This window comes from Brachyistius frenatus, unplaced genomic scaffold (genome assembly GCF_029030835.1).
Source record: "Brachyistius frenatus isolate BFR_SWC_R1_liver_20210118 unplaced genomic scaffold, ASM2903083v1 Contig_12, whole genome shotgun sequence".
Classification (NCBI taxonomy): domain Eukaryota; kingdom Metazoa; phylum Chordata; class Actinopteri; family Embiotocidae; genus Brachyistius; species Brachyistius frenatus.
Window position 1 is genome coordinate 6,755,435 of NW_027210611.1, and position 16,038 is coordinate 6,771,472.

The 16,038-nt window shown below is 41.0% G+C and overlaps 1 protein-coding gene across 1 annotated transcript in view; it reads right to left on the reverse strand.

Annotated features, from left to right (window-relative positions):
• Window positions 1–835: 835 nt before the first annotated feature.
• The window catches only part of LOC138617449 (piezo-type mechanosensitive ion channel component 2), a 76,612-nt gene continuing 61,409 nt past the window's right edge, over window positions 836–16,038 (reverse strand). Inside the window, exons 38-54 of the mRNA XM_069692490.1 lie at window positions 15,629–15,802; window positions 14,029–14,688; window positions 12,646–12,904; window positions 12,070–12,249; window positions 10,793–11,102; window positions 10,324–10,456; window positions 9,496–9,643; window positions 9,188–9,399; window positions 8,625–8,783; window positions 7,699–7,846; window positions 7,039–7,227; window positions 6,548–6,640; window positions 5,473–5,642; window positions 4,612–4,731; window positions 3,769–3,848; window positions 3,331–3,544; window positions 836–2,746 (exon numbers count right to left, since the gene is read on the reverse strand). Coding sequence (XP_069548591.1) covers window positions 2,494–2,746; window positions 3,331–3,544; window positions 3,769–3,848; window positions 4,612–4,731; window positions 5,473–5,642; window positions 6,548–6,640; window positions 7,039–7,227; window positions 7,699–7,846; window positions 8,625–8,783; window positions 9,188–9,399; window positions 9,496–9,643; window positions 10,324–10,456; window positions 10,793–11,102; window positions 12,070–12,249; window positions 12,646–12,904; window positions 14,029–14,688; window positions 15,629–15,802 — 3,502 coding nt within the window. The 3' untranslated portion in view covers window positions 836–2,493. The remainder of the gene's footprint in view (window positions 2,747–3,330; window positions 3,545–3,768; window positions 3,849–4,611; window positions 4,732–5,472; window positions 5,643–6,547; window positions 6,641–7,038; window positions 7,228–7,698; window positions 7,847–8,624; window positions 8,784–9,187; window positions 9,400–9,495; window positions 9,644–10,323; window positions 10,457–10,792; window positions 11,103–12,069; window positions 12,250–12,645; window positions 12,905–14,028; window positions 14,689–15,628; window positions 15,803–16,038) is intronic.

Genomic DNA, 16,038 nt, shown 5'->3' on the forward strand with positions numbered 1-16,038 from the left:
TTTCAATCGTTTTAACATCTATGCAAACCCATTTCCTACAACACATGGCTTCAAAAAGTATGGGAACATAACGAGATGAAGCAAAAGACCAAATTACCTGTAATAGACCTTTTTATTTTTTTATTTTACAGCAGACAGTTTGACTTGTTATTATAGGGAAAGCACGAGTGTATCTCATGTCCCAGTAAACCATGACAGTGAACTCGCATGTACACTTTTTGGACATGCTATAGTATGATTTTTTTTTTTATCACATTTTGGACGGCATGACTTTTGGGTCACTTTTTGGCCGCCACACCACGGGCACACCAATCAACGAAAACAAATTCTTTTGATAACTTTTAATTCCAAACATGTTAAGAGTGCACAGACTAAATTTCAAGTCGGTCCGACAAAATCTGTAGGAGGAGTTGGTTAAAGTAAAACGTGTGAATCGCCAAAAATGGTAACTAAATTTAAAATTGCAGGCTTCCTGTTGATTTGGCGTGACGGTGCGTTGGAACGTTTTTGTACATCTCGGTGTGATACACAATGTCCACCTGATTTCGTGCATGTTAGGTAAATGTAGCCGCCGGGGCATCTGTGCAGAGGGCGCCAGCGAGTCATTAGCGGGAGAGACTCGTGTACCAACTTTCATTACTTTTTGAGTGTGATAAAGCTGCCAAAAATGCAGTTGTTTACAGAGAATAATAATAATCGCTTGAATAACAATAGGGCTTTCGCAACATCGGTGCCCGGGCCTTAATAAACTGTTATCAAACATAAAAGGAGAACGACTGATACAAATAAACAAAATACCAGTAGGTTTGTGTTGGAGGCCATCTTCACCCCACAGGCTCCGAGGTTCGGTCAGCTGCAGCTGTTTTCCATCACAATCCTGTTAAGACACTGTCGGCGGACACAGAGACTCCCCGCCCGCTCACTCACAATCCTTCTCCACATGCAAACAGCATCTGAGGACAGAAACTCCACACCTTTCCAGACATTTTATTTGCAGATCTCCGGACATCCATCACACCACACTGCCCTTAACATACAGGTACAATTTCACATTTCATTCCTCCGTGTCCCGTCCCCCTTAATCTAACCCCTATGTACATGTACTGAAAATTAAGTCATGGCAATAATGAAGTTTTTCACTCATGCTACAATGTCCTCTAATGCATAGTTTGGACCAAAGGGCTCCGTGTTTCAGCCCTTGGTGTGAGGAATCTTTTTTTTTTTTTTTGTGTGTGTCTGCTCGTCGATGACTGGATGGATGCACAGCTGCGGGCGCCACAGTGTTCGTAAGAATGAACGTTTAAAAACCAGCGAGGTCCACAAGTGACGAAGTGCAAGAGTCTACCACCTAATTACCCTGATTCAGAAACAGCCCTCTGCTGGTCTCGACTCTAGCCAACCTGTGGGTGATTCAGAACGTGGATGATTGGCAATGATGTCACTCTGAGGAAAGAAAAAAAAAAAAAAAAAGTCCACGACGATGAATTTCCTTCCATTAACACAGCCTTTAAACTGTGTCCCTGTGCAGTAGACAAACTCAGCATCAGTCCATTTGAACAATATCCACGTTAAATTTCATGCCATATAAATAGTTCTCGTGTTTTGTACGATCCCTTTTTCTTTTAGATCCATCAAAGCCTACATATTGTAACATACAACTCATACCATGAATATCTGTGAAAACAGCTCTTCCTGAGAAAGATATGTAGTTCATAAGAGTTCTTCTCATACAAATGAAATAAGGCAAGTAAAGATTGTCCGATAATGTTTTTTTTTTCGCATTTTGTCTCGGACGTAAAAAAAAAAAAAAAAAAAAAAAAAGTTGTCTTTACTGTATGTTCATGTTTGTTGGTCGGAAATGGCCTTTTCCTTTTCCTCCACGTCCTTCGAAAACTTGGAGGAATGGGAGCTCGGTATTGCACAGTCCCACGATCCAAAGGTTCCAGTTAAAGGAAAAGATGAGATTGTGCTCGTGTGGTTATCATTGTGTACTTATTTGTCGGTGGGAAGCCCTTTAAGAGTAAAGTTGCAGCCAGGTTGTGTTTCTCCCTACCTGCCATGCGATTGTGAAAAGGTTGGAGGCAGGTGTGAAGAGCAATGAGGGGTGTTTAAAAATCTCCTTTTTGTATTTAGTAAGAACTTGAGGAAAATTGTCCTAAAACGTCTCCGACTGAACACCGGCTGCTTATTTTGGAGGTCAAACTTTTGCGAGATAATTACAGCACCTGCAAATTTGTGCTCAATTTTTAATACCGTGACTGTCACTGTTCTTGTTTGTCATCACTAAATAGTACAAAAACACCAGTTTACAACTCCAAAAAAATTGTTTCTGTGTGGAGCCAACACTGTATCACTGCCATCCGAGCTCAGCTGAAGAGGATAAAAGTTGGTACTCGGTTGCTTTGTAGGCTGAAGTAGCTGCTCCCACCAGCGGGGTGACCACGCAGTGTCTCCGAACAAGCTCTGACTCATCCTCATTCATTAACGTCCCCCTCACTGAGTTTTCTCCCGAGTCCACTTGATCATAGTCTCTGGCGAGCGGTATAGGAAAATGAGTTTGGCGTACATGTCCTCCTCCAGGTCCAGCTCGCCCGTCTCCCGGACCAGGAAGATGTCGGTGCACAGCTTGAGGATGCGGTCCACGTTGGGCAGCTCCTCAAACATGATGGTGTGGGAAATGCCGCTGAAGAACTCGCGCACAAACTTGCCGATGACCAGAACCACTGAGGCGTACAGGCCCATGATACTTGAGGGGAAAGAGAGAAAGTAATGTTCAGTTTTTCAATTTCTAAACAGCTTATTTCAATCATGGCCATAGCTTTTTTTTTTTTTTTTTTTTTTTTTGTGGAAAAATGCAGAACAGTTCAAACTTAGGTTAAAACCCCAGAAAGAAACCGGTTAAAATCATTTTAGACTGGTCAATCATGTTAAATCAGTCTAAAATTGTCTGGAAGGTTACTCAAATCCAAGTTTCACACAAATAAAGACAAGACTTATTCAGAAGTTAGAAGAGATAGCCACCTGCAAATTTGCCCATCAATCAAACAGACATGCCCCCAAACATATGCATATGTCCACACGGTTCACCTGAAGATACAAATCTTTTTTTTTTTTTTTAAATATGTTAAATGTTTTACAAAATATGTAAAACTGTCCAGTCATCATAACATATTAAAAAAAAAAAAACAAGGGTAGGAAAGAATCTCAGAACCCTGCAGATTTACCTTACTGCTCTTTTAGATACCAATCTGCTGTTAGTTCACCGACTGCACAACTTTGGATAACCATATTTCATTAAAACTACAATGCAAAATTCAGTTCTTCACGTACCCGTATCCAGCCAGGAAGCCCAAACTAGGCGGGCTGACTTGGTCGCTGAACACGTAGACCTCCAGGCCGGCTTCAGACCTGTTGTTTGAACCGGGCCTGTTTGAACTGTTGATGGAGCCGGGCTTCGTCTGTTTGACAATCCACCACTCTTGGATCTGATACGCGGAATAAGTATTTCGCTTCAAGGTCAGGTTTATATCAAGCATTTTTTCACCTGCAGAGAGAATGAAATGAGATAATTTAATCAGAGCAAAAATAATGTCAGACTTTTGTTAACTTGGAAAAAAAAAGTGTTGTTCACATTTACAAAAACTAAACAACTAAATATTAGTGACACATTTGAGAGATACATAAAAACAATTAAATGAATGCAATAACTATTTCTTTGAAGCCTCTTTGTGTGGGATTTTATTTGGATGCTCAACAGGTTTCCTTCACCTTCAAGAAGCTGCTGGACGGGCGTCGCGTCAGAGTCACTGGGGGCTCGGATGTAACGAGGGAAGATGTCTGTTAGGGTCCTGCGGAGAAAGACGAGCTGTGAGTGCACAGTGTGTGTTTCTTCAATTTCTCAATGCGCTGGAGCAAAACTGGGAAAAATACCAACAATTACTAATGTATACCTGTAATGTTGTTTTCATTTTAATAGTTTGTTCTGTTCAATGGTGTAGAAAATCCACTTTATCAGAATACAGTTTGTAGATCCACTGCGAGAACACTTTTCCGTGATATGTTTTCTAAATGGATATTGGATTGATAGCATTCATGTCCTTGCAATAAATTTATAGCTAGAGCCTGGAGGTGTTCAGCTTAGCTTAGTCTAACGACTGGAGGCAGGCGGTTCTCTGTCCTTTAAGTTTAAAAATAACCTTTTTATATACTAGCAAAACTCAACACCCTCTAAAACCGGGAGATACACCCTAATATTCGGTAAACTTTATAAGATGCTGGTGGGTGTATTTTCAAATGTTGAACAAAGTCCACGTTAGCTGATTCTAGTCACTATGCTAAACATACATACGGATTTACTTGCAGACTTTATCTGTTAACTGAGGGAAGTGTTTTGTAGTGTTATGAAGTTCATTGTCTATGACATCGCTAATAATATACACACACTTTACTACTGCCTCAACATTTTTTATCTACCATAAAATTAATACTAAAATCTTCAATTAAAGTTTGAATTAAGACTTCAAAATTGGGAACATTGGGACAATTGAGCTCCAGGCTATCGCTGAACAGTGACAAAGCTTAAAGAAGAGGCAGAGCAGCTGATATACTCACACTGGTGTGTCGGTTCCGTTCCCATTCAGGACCATTATGAGTTCCTGCTTTGTTTTTCGGTCGAGATTTGTCACTCGTTTTCCAGATGCTGTTTCAGCCTTAGCACCAAGACTGAGGTTCCTGAGAAAAAGAAAATCATACTGAAAATATGTTTAAGGACTCTATAACTCATAAACCTGTAGCTGTCTGTAAGTGTTCTGGATTTCTATTTTAAATCCCTTCTTTTTATTCATATGTATAATACGGATTTAACTTTATTCAAGGTTATGGCTAACAGGCATGGGGCTCTATGTGACCTCTGGCGCAAAGTGGCCTCAAGCGCAATGCAATTCTCTTGTTTCATATTCCTTCCTACTACTTGGCAAATTAGCCGTTACAACAGCAATACACCAAGGTGCGAGCACACCTGGCTTTTACAGGGAATGGGAGGTGACACTATGATTGGTTTATTTCATGTTACTCCCAAGACACACCTAAAATATGGTCACAGTCTCCTGTATGCTGTTCGATATAAAAAGCTATCACTTCCCCATTTTGGCGACATTTGTGTGACATAATAAGCATATTCGTGAGTTACGGCCACAAAGGTGCTTTCAGAGGTAACAGCGACCTTTAACCTCTGACCACCAAAATTAAATCACTTCATCCTTGAGTCCAAGTGAACGTTTGTGCCAAATTTGAAGAAATTCCCTCCTGCCGTTTTTGAGGTATCGCGTTTATAAAAATGGTACGACGTAAGGTTGCCTCGATTTTTTTTTCCTTTGGCCCAGAAAATCAAATCAGTTCATCCACAAGTCCAAGTGAACATTTGTGCCAAATTTACAATGGAGATGTATTTGGTAACATTTAACCATTGCGTACCTTTGCACAGACCAAGACACAGTGATTGGGAACTCCTCTTTGGAGTCCAACATTTCTATCAGGTTGGTCCTGCTGGGAGGACTGATGGTCCACAGAGAGTTGGAGCTGCCTTTCAGCTCAGCGATGATCAGGTCTTCAGGCATGTAGCTCTCCAGCCACTGCATGGCTTCCTAATCACACCGCAAAAATCAAACGGTCGGAGTCGATAGAGTACAGTCTCAGTGACCAAATTAGCATTCATCTATTATTTAAACCTATCCAAATTAAAGTCAATATGTGTCAAATTTATAGTGTGGCCATGAAATATCTCAACAGTTAGTGATTAACCAAGAAAATTTGACACTTAAGGTCTCCGGCGGATGAATGATAATGACTTTGGTGATTCTTTGACCTGTCCTCAGGAACCACCATGAGGTTTGAGGTTTCCCAACAAATATCAAATGGATGGCCATTAAATTTGAGACACATATTTGTGTCCCCTTCAGGAAAAATTGAATTTAACTGTTGTTAACCCCTGATTTTTCCTCTCGCTCCACCAGTATCAAATTTTCAATTTGCCCTATACTTTGGTTAACAGCCAAATACTTGCAAAAACAATAACCTTTTTTCAGTCTCAGATGTGTTTATAGCTAATAAACACGCCTCTAGGCTGAGTTAAGATGGTGAGCATGGTAAACATGACACCTGATAAACATTAGCATTGTAGCATTGTCATCCCTGAACCCAAGTACAGCCTCACACAGCTGCTGGCATGGCTGTGTACTGTTTATAATGTCTGCACGCAGAATCTTTAAAATGAAAATAAGAGTTTAAAAACAAATGTAAGTAAATGCCTACACAAATGATATGTTATGGGGATTACAACTTACCGCCTGGACTAAAGCCTTAGAAAACGAGCAACCTGAATTATCTGGGAGCGACATCACTTCAACACATCTCATGTCTAACACTATCAATGTTATCTAGACTCCTCTTTTTTAACTACACTTACACATTGTACATTTATCACAGAGTAGGGTTTGAGCTTGTAAAATACAACAACCGACATGTTTGTATTAAAAGTTATTGTACTTACGTCATCCTTCAAATACCTATTCTTAAATTTCTGAAATTCCTCTGCTGAGACACTATGCAGTTGTTTCTGCTGAGCGCTCATAGTGAAGATGGGCTGTTAAAAGAGGAAACATGTTTTAATCAAGCAAAGACTGAATAAATTTCAACTGTTGGTTAATTTAGGAAAATTGCATTCGATTTTGTTTCTGCAGGAAGAGGTCTAATAATTTCCCTGAACACACACAAAAAACATTAAACTCTGCAGACAAAAAAACGTACAAAAATATGATCAGACTTCTCGGCCCACTCGGAACAAAAGAAACACAAAAACATGGAGAAAAAGTGCTACTGGAGACATGCACATAAAAACATGGCCTGTCTCTACATTGAATCAGGGACTCTTTTTTTTTTATTTTTATACTTCATGTTGAAAAGATTCAGCTTTGGCAGAACATCTCTTTGGTCTCCTGCTATGTCTGTTTGGTGACTTGATAAAAGAAACAGCGTCCGCACCTGAAAACCGGCCAGGGTGATTTCGAGTGAGACGTCCAGCGGAGTGTTGACGACTCCGGCTACAGATTTTACGAGGGACATGAAGAGCAGCGGGAACCAGACGATACAGATCAGCAGCATCACAATCATTCCTCCCATCCCGTACTTCACCACCTTCTTCTTCTTCTGGCCTCGCGGCTGGGGGTACCTCTGCAGAGCGATGACATAAAGGGCAGGGAGATGAGTTACTCGTCCTGGATGCAGAATGTACTGGAGCATTATAGTGCCTGTGAAACTTTCTTCGTCTGGACTATTCTTGCAAAACCATGAGGAAAAAGTTAGAAAAGTAAAAAAAATAAAAAAAAAAAAAGAGCGCAATATTTACACTAGTGAAGCATAGAATAAAGATATTTTTGTACACTTCTAGGAATATTGAGCACAAAATTATCTTTATTTGAAATAGAACACATTTACAAAAGTGAGAACCTATAAAATATTCTCCCTGCCATCAGCCAGCAAAAGCGGATCCGATGTTAATGTTTAAAAGTAATGAAGCAACAATAGTATAAAGGATAAATCACAAAAGTAAATTTCAGATTGAATTCCAACATGACAGACTCTGGCTCTGAACATAGTTTTTTTTTTTTTTTTTTTTTAAACGAGCGCCACAATGATAAACACCTTCTCCGACTCTCTCCAGCACTTGAGGATGAAGATGTGAGCGTAGATGTCCTCCACGCAGATCCAGCTGGACAGAGACAGCGAGGTGTCGGTCCAAACCCAGTCCATCACGGCCCGCAGCTCCGTCAGGAACGGTACCAGACGGAAACTGAAAACCACAGAGCCGTTTTAGTTCATCTGCACAGACTGAAAACAGATTTGGTAACATAAACATCAAAAATAGGAACATTTTAATTATTTTTTCATAAAAGAAAAGCTAAGTTTTCCTTCAATTTAGTAAAATTGAATAACTAGACCGTCTTTTTAGTTCAAGCAAGGAATTGAGATATTAAAAATGGCAGGAAACACACAGATCAAAGGAATCTGAGTTATTCATGAAGCTAAAATAATATATGATAGTCTACACTAAAACTTATCAGATAATAATACCTAATAACCTTAATAATGGAGGTGTAATTTCTAAATGTTTTCCCAAAAATATTTCAGAGAATACACTCGTCTAAATTACCTTAATAATTAATCTGGAGAAAGATTTCAATTTGTAAACTTGACAGCACTGTGGTTTGATTAAACTCCTACAAACTATAAATCCCAGTCAGGAAATTAATTCAGAATATTACAGAGCAGAAATACAATATGGCAAAAACTGCAACTAATTAATATTCTAAATTCATGTATAAATATTACAATTTCAAGTTTAAGATTAGTGAAAGTTTCCAAATCTGTCAGAGACGTTTGCAGATTAAAACATGCACAAATGAAGAAGCCTTAAAGGAATAACACTACAACTATGAACATATTTAAAATATCTTAAAGAGATCCAAGTGTGATCTCCTATGTCTCCTTCCACCCGTCCTCCAACGCGTCCCGGGCCTTGGACCTGTTTGTCCAGCTGGAAGAGATGAAACTTTCCCAGCATAACTCACCCCTGAAACAGGAAGAGGTTGACATAATTGTAGCTCTTGGTGAGGAAGTTTCCCAGAATACGGGTGGGATAACCGCAGCGGATCTGATAGGCTGACAGCCCGAAGTAGATGCACTTGACGAAATACCACATCTGAGCGACCGTGTTCTCATTGAAGCGCCTACGAGGGGAAGACAAAAGAAAAGACAGGCTTAAAACTGGAGAAAGATTGTAGTAGGTTATTTAAACAGGAATGTAGACAGCAAAATAACCAGTTACAGCTTCCAAATATATTGGAAGGTTTTGAAAATAAAATTCATCTCAAGGCATACGAGGACTAACTGTCATCAATACCATTTTGGAGATGGAGGGCTTAAAAGAAACATTTTGGGCTTGTTTTTCCTTCTTTTATCAGTAACAGAGACAAAAGAGAGAAATAAAAAAGAGGAATAATACCCATCAACGATCCCATCAGTCCGTATGTGAAACCTGGGACGCCGTTATGTGCATTTCATTACCTTAAATTAATCAGGATGCTGACTGACAGCTGAATTAACATACTGGGAGGTAAGATGAAGCTCTTACTTTGCTGTGACGCTTGGCAGGATAAAGAACATCCAGAAGTGGATGCCAAACACCAGCATGACCTGAAAGATGACTTTTCCCATGACAGTTTTTCTGAGGTAGAGGGCCCGGTCCACCACCATGGTCCCGAACTGGATCAGGACCATGACCAGGAAGGGTCCCGGAACCTGATCCTCCGACAGGGACGAAGTGATGTCTGCAGCTGAGTGTTTCTACCGAGGGGATAAAATACACATAAAGGTTAGTTTTGTTGAGTCATGTGAGACCAGTTCAGGTAAAAGGTGTAATTTTCTAAATTTAAAACATACACCAAACGCCCAGAATCCAAACACGATGATGATGAAGTCAACGGTGTCGGCGAGGAACATCATCACATAGACGTCGGTGACCGCACTGTACTCCGGATGGACTAGGTTGTAGAAGAACTGCCTGATGGGAAGGTAGATCTCCATAAACCTACACAGAGCGGAGCAGATGTTATTCATGAGCAATGATAGTCGTTATTGTCATTCCAAAAAAAACTACTATAAAAATAATTAACATTGTTTTTATTGTTTGTCTTCTTATCAGGTGTCAAGTTAAAAGTAAGTATGTAAGTATGCATGCTACTTATAGTTTGTTTTATTTTGATATAACTTTATATTTCTTTATCTTAACACGTCCTAGCTCTATGCTGAAGTGTGTTTATAACATAATACAAATCACACAAAATCATTAAAAAAAAAAAACACGCAAAAAAGATAAATTACAGGACATGTTATCTGTCAGAAAACCACTGGACTTATTTTGAGAAAAACTTTGGGTTCCAGTTGCTGTTCTCGATGCAATATCTCAGAAACCACTCGTTCCGCTGTGATTAAATTTAGAACAACAGCATGTTTTGATCGTCTGTTGCAGCACTTACAAAAGTGACACTGAACGGCCTGACGGGAACGCTGTAATTAAAGGCCTTTGAAAGGTTTTCGCTGATATGATTTTCCACAGCGCGCCATTCATCCAGAATCCTTGCTGAGCACACTTCTTGTCAGTGACCTCATTATGTTACACACTTTCTAATACAAAGGCATTTTGAAGTGTCTGTCAGTGAGCAGCGGCCGTGGGTGGTCTTTTTTAAACCGGCTGCGTTTTAATCGTACCGCTTCATGATGAAAGCTTTGGCTTTGAAGAGCTGCTCCCTCAGTTTCTCTATAATCATCTCTTTGCGGGTCTTCTGGTGAACGCCGGCCTCGCTGCCGTCCTTGTGGCTGCTGTTGTGGGAAGTGGTACTTCCTGTGGAAACAATTTACATTTTGAGCCGTAAATGAACCGTGAAGAGGCGTTGAGTCACTGATAGAGTCACAAAGACAGGACTAATCCATGGGTCAAGTCTGGAGACCACGAGGAAGAGTGTTTGTGATACAAGCTCATAGATTTTCTACTATTTATTGCTGCGGTTGTGGAAAAAATAATGGTTGTGCTTCCCAGAAAATTATTTGTTTTAGGAAAGTTGTCAATTTATGACTTTCCCCATTTTTTTTCTAATGTTTTGGACCATTTGTCTTCCATTTGTCGATCATCCAACTACCATTAATTAGCAAGAAGTATCCAACAGAAAAGAGCCTTCACCTCTATTGGACCTTGCAGAGGAGTGCAGAGATTGATGAGAGATCGAGTGCGAGCCTGCGCTGGAGCTCTTGCGCCGCTGGTAGGTCTGCTGCTGCGGGTAGTGCACCTGGACGTGTCCTGAATCTATGGAGGTGCCGAAGTTGGTGGACCTCAAGGTGTGAGTGGAGCCTCTCCTCTCGCCGATCAGTGACGAGGCGGGCTCAGACTCCTTCTCGCTCTCCTCCCTGTCCTTTCCCTCGTCCTCGGACTCGCTCTGACGAGGCGCCTCTTTCTTCTCTTTGGGGTCGTCCTCGTCCCACAGGCCGTGGCACTGGAAATGAAAAGAAGAGGCGAGGTCATATCTAATACACCTAAATGAAATGAACGTCTGCTGCAGGGACCAGCGTGTAGTGGTATTTGTTTAAGTACCTGTGATGTGTTAAAAGGCAAATTGTTCCTACGGTACTCATTTTACACACAACATTCAATAATATTTATTTCCATTGCGTTAATTGTTTTAATGATCATGCTATTTTTTACGGTTGATTTATTTAATATTTAAGTTCCTCCCATTAAAATGGAATAAAATGTGTCATCACATCTCATGAAAACACAATCAGATGCAGTGTTTGCCCCACAAAAGGGCAAATATTGCACACAACACACCTTTCACTTTTTGAGAGAGAAGGGAAACTGTGAAGAGCAAGATTTTTAATCAAATGTTTGTAGAGACAGATTTTTTTTTTTATTGTATCTTAGTAAAGAGCTAAAAATAGTGTAGTTAGGTTTCAGACGGACGTTTAGAATGAGGCTAGCAAATATATTATACTTTTCTTAATGCCAACAAAACCGGTGAAAAACACACAATAAATTGATCTGTCTCTCTGTACTTTCCTTTTCTATCTTTGGCCCGCTAGCTCCTATTGAAGATCTAAATCATTAACAAATATTCACTCACTGAGCACTTCATTGAAAACATCTGCACAATCTAATGCAATCCAACAGGTACACCCTGCCATTAAAAACAAAAATGCAGTTATTTCCTAAAACATCTGCACAATGTGGGTTTTTAGCAAAAGTCAATCTGACAGGAATAAACAGCGTATTTCTTTCAGAATTGTAACTCACAAAAGCATGTGTGACTCAATGCCAGTGCAACTGTGACTCATTTTTGGACAACAATGGAGGTCTGCAGTGTGTTACTCTGCATAAAATCTGTTGGCAATAAGAATGAAATGAATTGAATATCCTTCATTATATATGAGGACAATATCTATACATTTTGTATATGTGCACACCTTCAGGATGGACCTGTGGAAGAAGAGGGCCAGTAACTGGACCAGGTCGTAGTGGACGTAACCATCTTTCTTCTCCACGCCGATGATGTTGGGAGGGTGATAAGGTTTATTCTTATCCATCTTGTTCTGGTTAAAGTTGAAGAAGCCAAACTGGAAGAAGTACTTGATGACGATGGTGACCTGCAGGGGAAAAGACATCAATGTCAGAGAAGCTTCCTGAACTATAGACCAAGATAAACCTGAGAGAAACTGTTGTATGAATATCAATAATTTATATGATCCAACTGTTTCATTAAAATACGATTATCTGTCTCTTTTGTTGCTATATGCTCAATCTGTGCATTAAATTGATACAGCAGTGCAACACATTATTTTTTGTACTTCTATCTGATGGATGTTATTGTCAAAACATTTTTAAAGTATAAGAAATTCATCCTTAAAATCTGTGGTTGTCTTGACTTTCTGGATAACAGCAACACGATTTATTCCCAAATGAGACATCCAATAATTCGAAAGTATTGACACTGATAATTTCAAATAAATACATCATTTCTATCTGATTTTGTGTGACTGTACCTCAGTGTAGACGATGGCAGTCATCCAGTAGCGCTTGCTGGGCCGCGGCACAGACAGCATGGCCCAGAGGAAGATGGTGATGGGAAGGACCAGGGTGACGCACGAGGCCGACACCATGTGGTTGATGATGATGACCAGGTAGCACACAAACTCTGAGTGGGCCACCAGCATGTTGTAGAGGGCGTAGCAGAGCTGCAGGATCAGAGGCTGACTTTGGTAGAATCTATCCGACTGCGCCAGCTGCTCGTCATAAAACATCCTGGACAGACAGACGGACGGACGGACGGACGGACGGAGGGATCGATGAGGGTTGCGATACTAAACAGATTTTGGTATTTGATTTTTTTATTGATTCTAAAACATTATAGAAATGTTGAAATAAGTGTGGCATCACTATTTAATCCCGAAATTGCCATGGAGGGTTTTAAGCAAACTTTTTCATATATGAAACTGTTCCTACTGTAACGGTGCACAGTACTGTGACGTGCACCTGAGTTACACATGCTTTTGTGGGCAGTTTCTGGATGGATCTGCGATTTTGAAAGCAGAGAGTGCAAATTAAAAGTTTGTGACGAATTTTCGGGAAACAGAAAGCAGCAGCAGGGAGACAAACCCGGCAAGAAGGAGTGATGCTTGTGTTGTTGTGGGTGAGACACTTGTGTCTTTTCAATGCGCTGTCATGTTGGAGAACCAAGTCGTAATCCCGCCACAGTTCAGGTGGTTTGCACCAAATGTTTTCCCTCAGAACATCACAGCAGAACTCTGTTGACAGTCTGTCACTGGGGGGAGAGTTTAGGTGCACAACCCTACAAATGTCAAGGAAAACCCACCCGGTTGAGCTCCCGACTTGATGCATCTTTTTCAGTTTTGGACAGGGACGTTCTGCCCCACGGAAACACGAGGGCCACTCAAAAGACTTCACCCGGCTCATCGCTTCATTGCCCCAGCCTTCCTGAAGCATTTTAAAGATCTTTGCTGCTAATTTCAAGAGTTTGACCTCAAATTTGCCCTCTGCTCATGCCAACAGAGAAATCAGATGCACCAGACCGGTGGTTACAAAAACATGTGTAACTCAGGAGCTGATTTTTATCAAGCGACTAAACTTGGGAGTATTTACTCACGAAGGTTACAGCTTCTCTGTGCTTCATGCGCATCACGATGCTCCGCTCCAATTGCATGCAACTGGAGCGGTCTCTCAACTTTTTTTTATACCCCCTCGTATGCAGTAGTACTCCCCAAGACCCATAAAAATACTTTTCTTTAAGTATAATTGGTGGAATTTCCCTTTTTTTGACTGTAAATGTTAAGATGAATACTCAGATCTGTGGACAGGACCAACTACCTCCACGCAGTTTTGAGGCTGCAGTATTTTTTTGGACTTACTTGTTGAGCAGCAGTTCGCTGGCGGTCAGCTCGGTGGTCATTGAGGGCAACATGATGTCGGATCTGCTGTCGGAGCGGCTGTCAGACGTCATCACCATGTGCCTCTTCCTGTCCATGTCGCTCTCGTCGTCGCTCACTTCCAGACGGTCGAAGCTGACCGCCTTGCTGTAGCTGGGAGGCACGTCGGCGTCAAACGTTTTGGAGGCATCCGTGTCGGGGGTGTAGAGCGGTCCGGCCTGACGCTCTGTCGGCATGAAGTCCTGCTGTCCTCCCCTGTCCTCACTGTCAGTGATGAAGTCATTCTCCTGGGCAGAAGAGGCCGACTCCGCCTCCTCCAGCCTCACAGAGGAGGGGCCCTCATCTGGGTCAAAGGACTCCCAGGGACCCCCGTCTCTTTCCTGGTCCTCTGGCACCTGCGATCCCTGCAGTCCTTCACCCTCCAATTCCTCCTGCCCTTCCACTTCCTCCTTCTCCTTCTTTTCCTCCCTGGGTTCTCCATCGCTCCAGGGCCCACCCTCTGCCCCCTGACTCTCATCCAACTTTTGGGATTCCCAGGGGACCTGCTGCTTGTCTTCCCCTTGATCCTGCTCGTCCTCCACTTCGTCTATGGTGTCTGTGGTTCCCTGTCTGGAGTAGATCATGACGGACTGGGTCGCTTCACTGCAGAGGACAGAGAGAAGCAGGGAGTCTGTCAGTCTACATTCACATGTACTTTATAGAATGATCAAACTAGATGTATGAAACTGGATCGGTTCCTCAGTTTATACAGACCAAATAAAAAACTACCATCCTGGGGAAGGAAAGTGTGTAGATAAGCACTGATGTACTTTAATAACATATCATCCCAAATTTACTGGAGGCTTTTTATTTCTAACTGTCCACTTGGTGACATTGGATAAAGACATTTATTTCACTTTTGAGAAATAACTAACAATTTTCTTGAATCCCCCTATTTCACATTTATACTTAATGTTAACATTAAACAAATAGTTTAACAATACACTCTAATATAGTTAGACACAAAGGCATTTTTAAGTATTTACTATTTATATGTACAGCATTTGTCAACTAGGCTAACTTAATATATACATTTTAGATTATTATCACTGTGTTTTACAGTAGTTTCATTCATTATCAGTTTATAAACAAGCCTCTAATTACGGTTCCCCTCAGGAAGAGTAAATGTTGTTGATAAATACATTAATAGACACTTATATCTGCAAACAACAACATTATAGTGTTATAATCCATCTATTAATTTACTGCTTGTAAATTCGAAATAGAGGACGTTAAAGTGAAATGTTATAAATAAACAACTCTTTCTGAAATATGCATGAACTTAACATGTTTCATATGTTCCAACCTTAAGTACCAGAGAAGCCAATGCTGAGCAGGAAGAAATCATACATTACAAAACCGCTTTTCATATCAAACCTGTATGTCAAAATGAAAATATATATATATATATTACAGGAAACAGTGTGATATACAAGTCATGCAATGATTGAGCTGAAGTTAAAAATCAACAAAAACAAGATGAGGTGATATTATTCATGTGGGTGAAACAGGTGTGAATACAGGCGGTGCAGAGGCCAGGCACCTGGATATGAGGCTGCTGCCGCTGTCCATGGACGAGTTGGACACGTCCAGGCCGTACATCTTACGCAGTTTGGGCCTGGCTCGCTCGCTGGTTTTGGGAATGAAATCTGGCATCGCATCCATGTCTTCCAAAGTGGATTGGCGAGAGAACAGTGTGGTGGCCTCAGTAAGGCCACTAAGAGGTGGTGAGGGTGAGAGATGGGATGAGAAGTGGTGAGAATGATGAGATGGGATCGATGATGTGTTAAAATGAAAGCATTTAACCAAACTTTAGCATTAAATATGACCTTTTAAGGTGACTGTAAAAATGCAGTGAAGAATTTGGATGAAATGGCTCAGAGGGATGATAATGCCAAAATACAACCGAACAGCCTCACCTCCCTCCCTGGCTGCCATATAGACAATAAACGG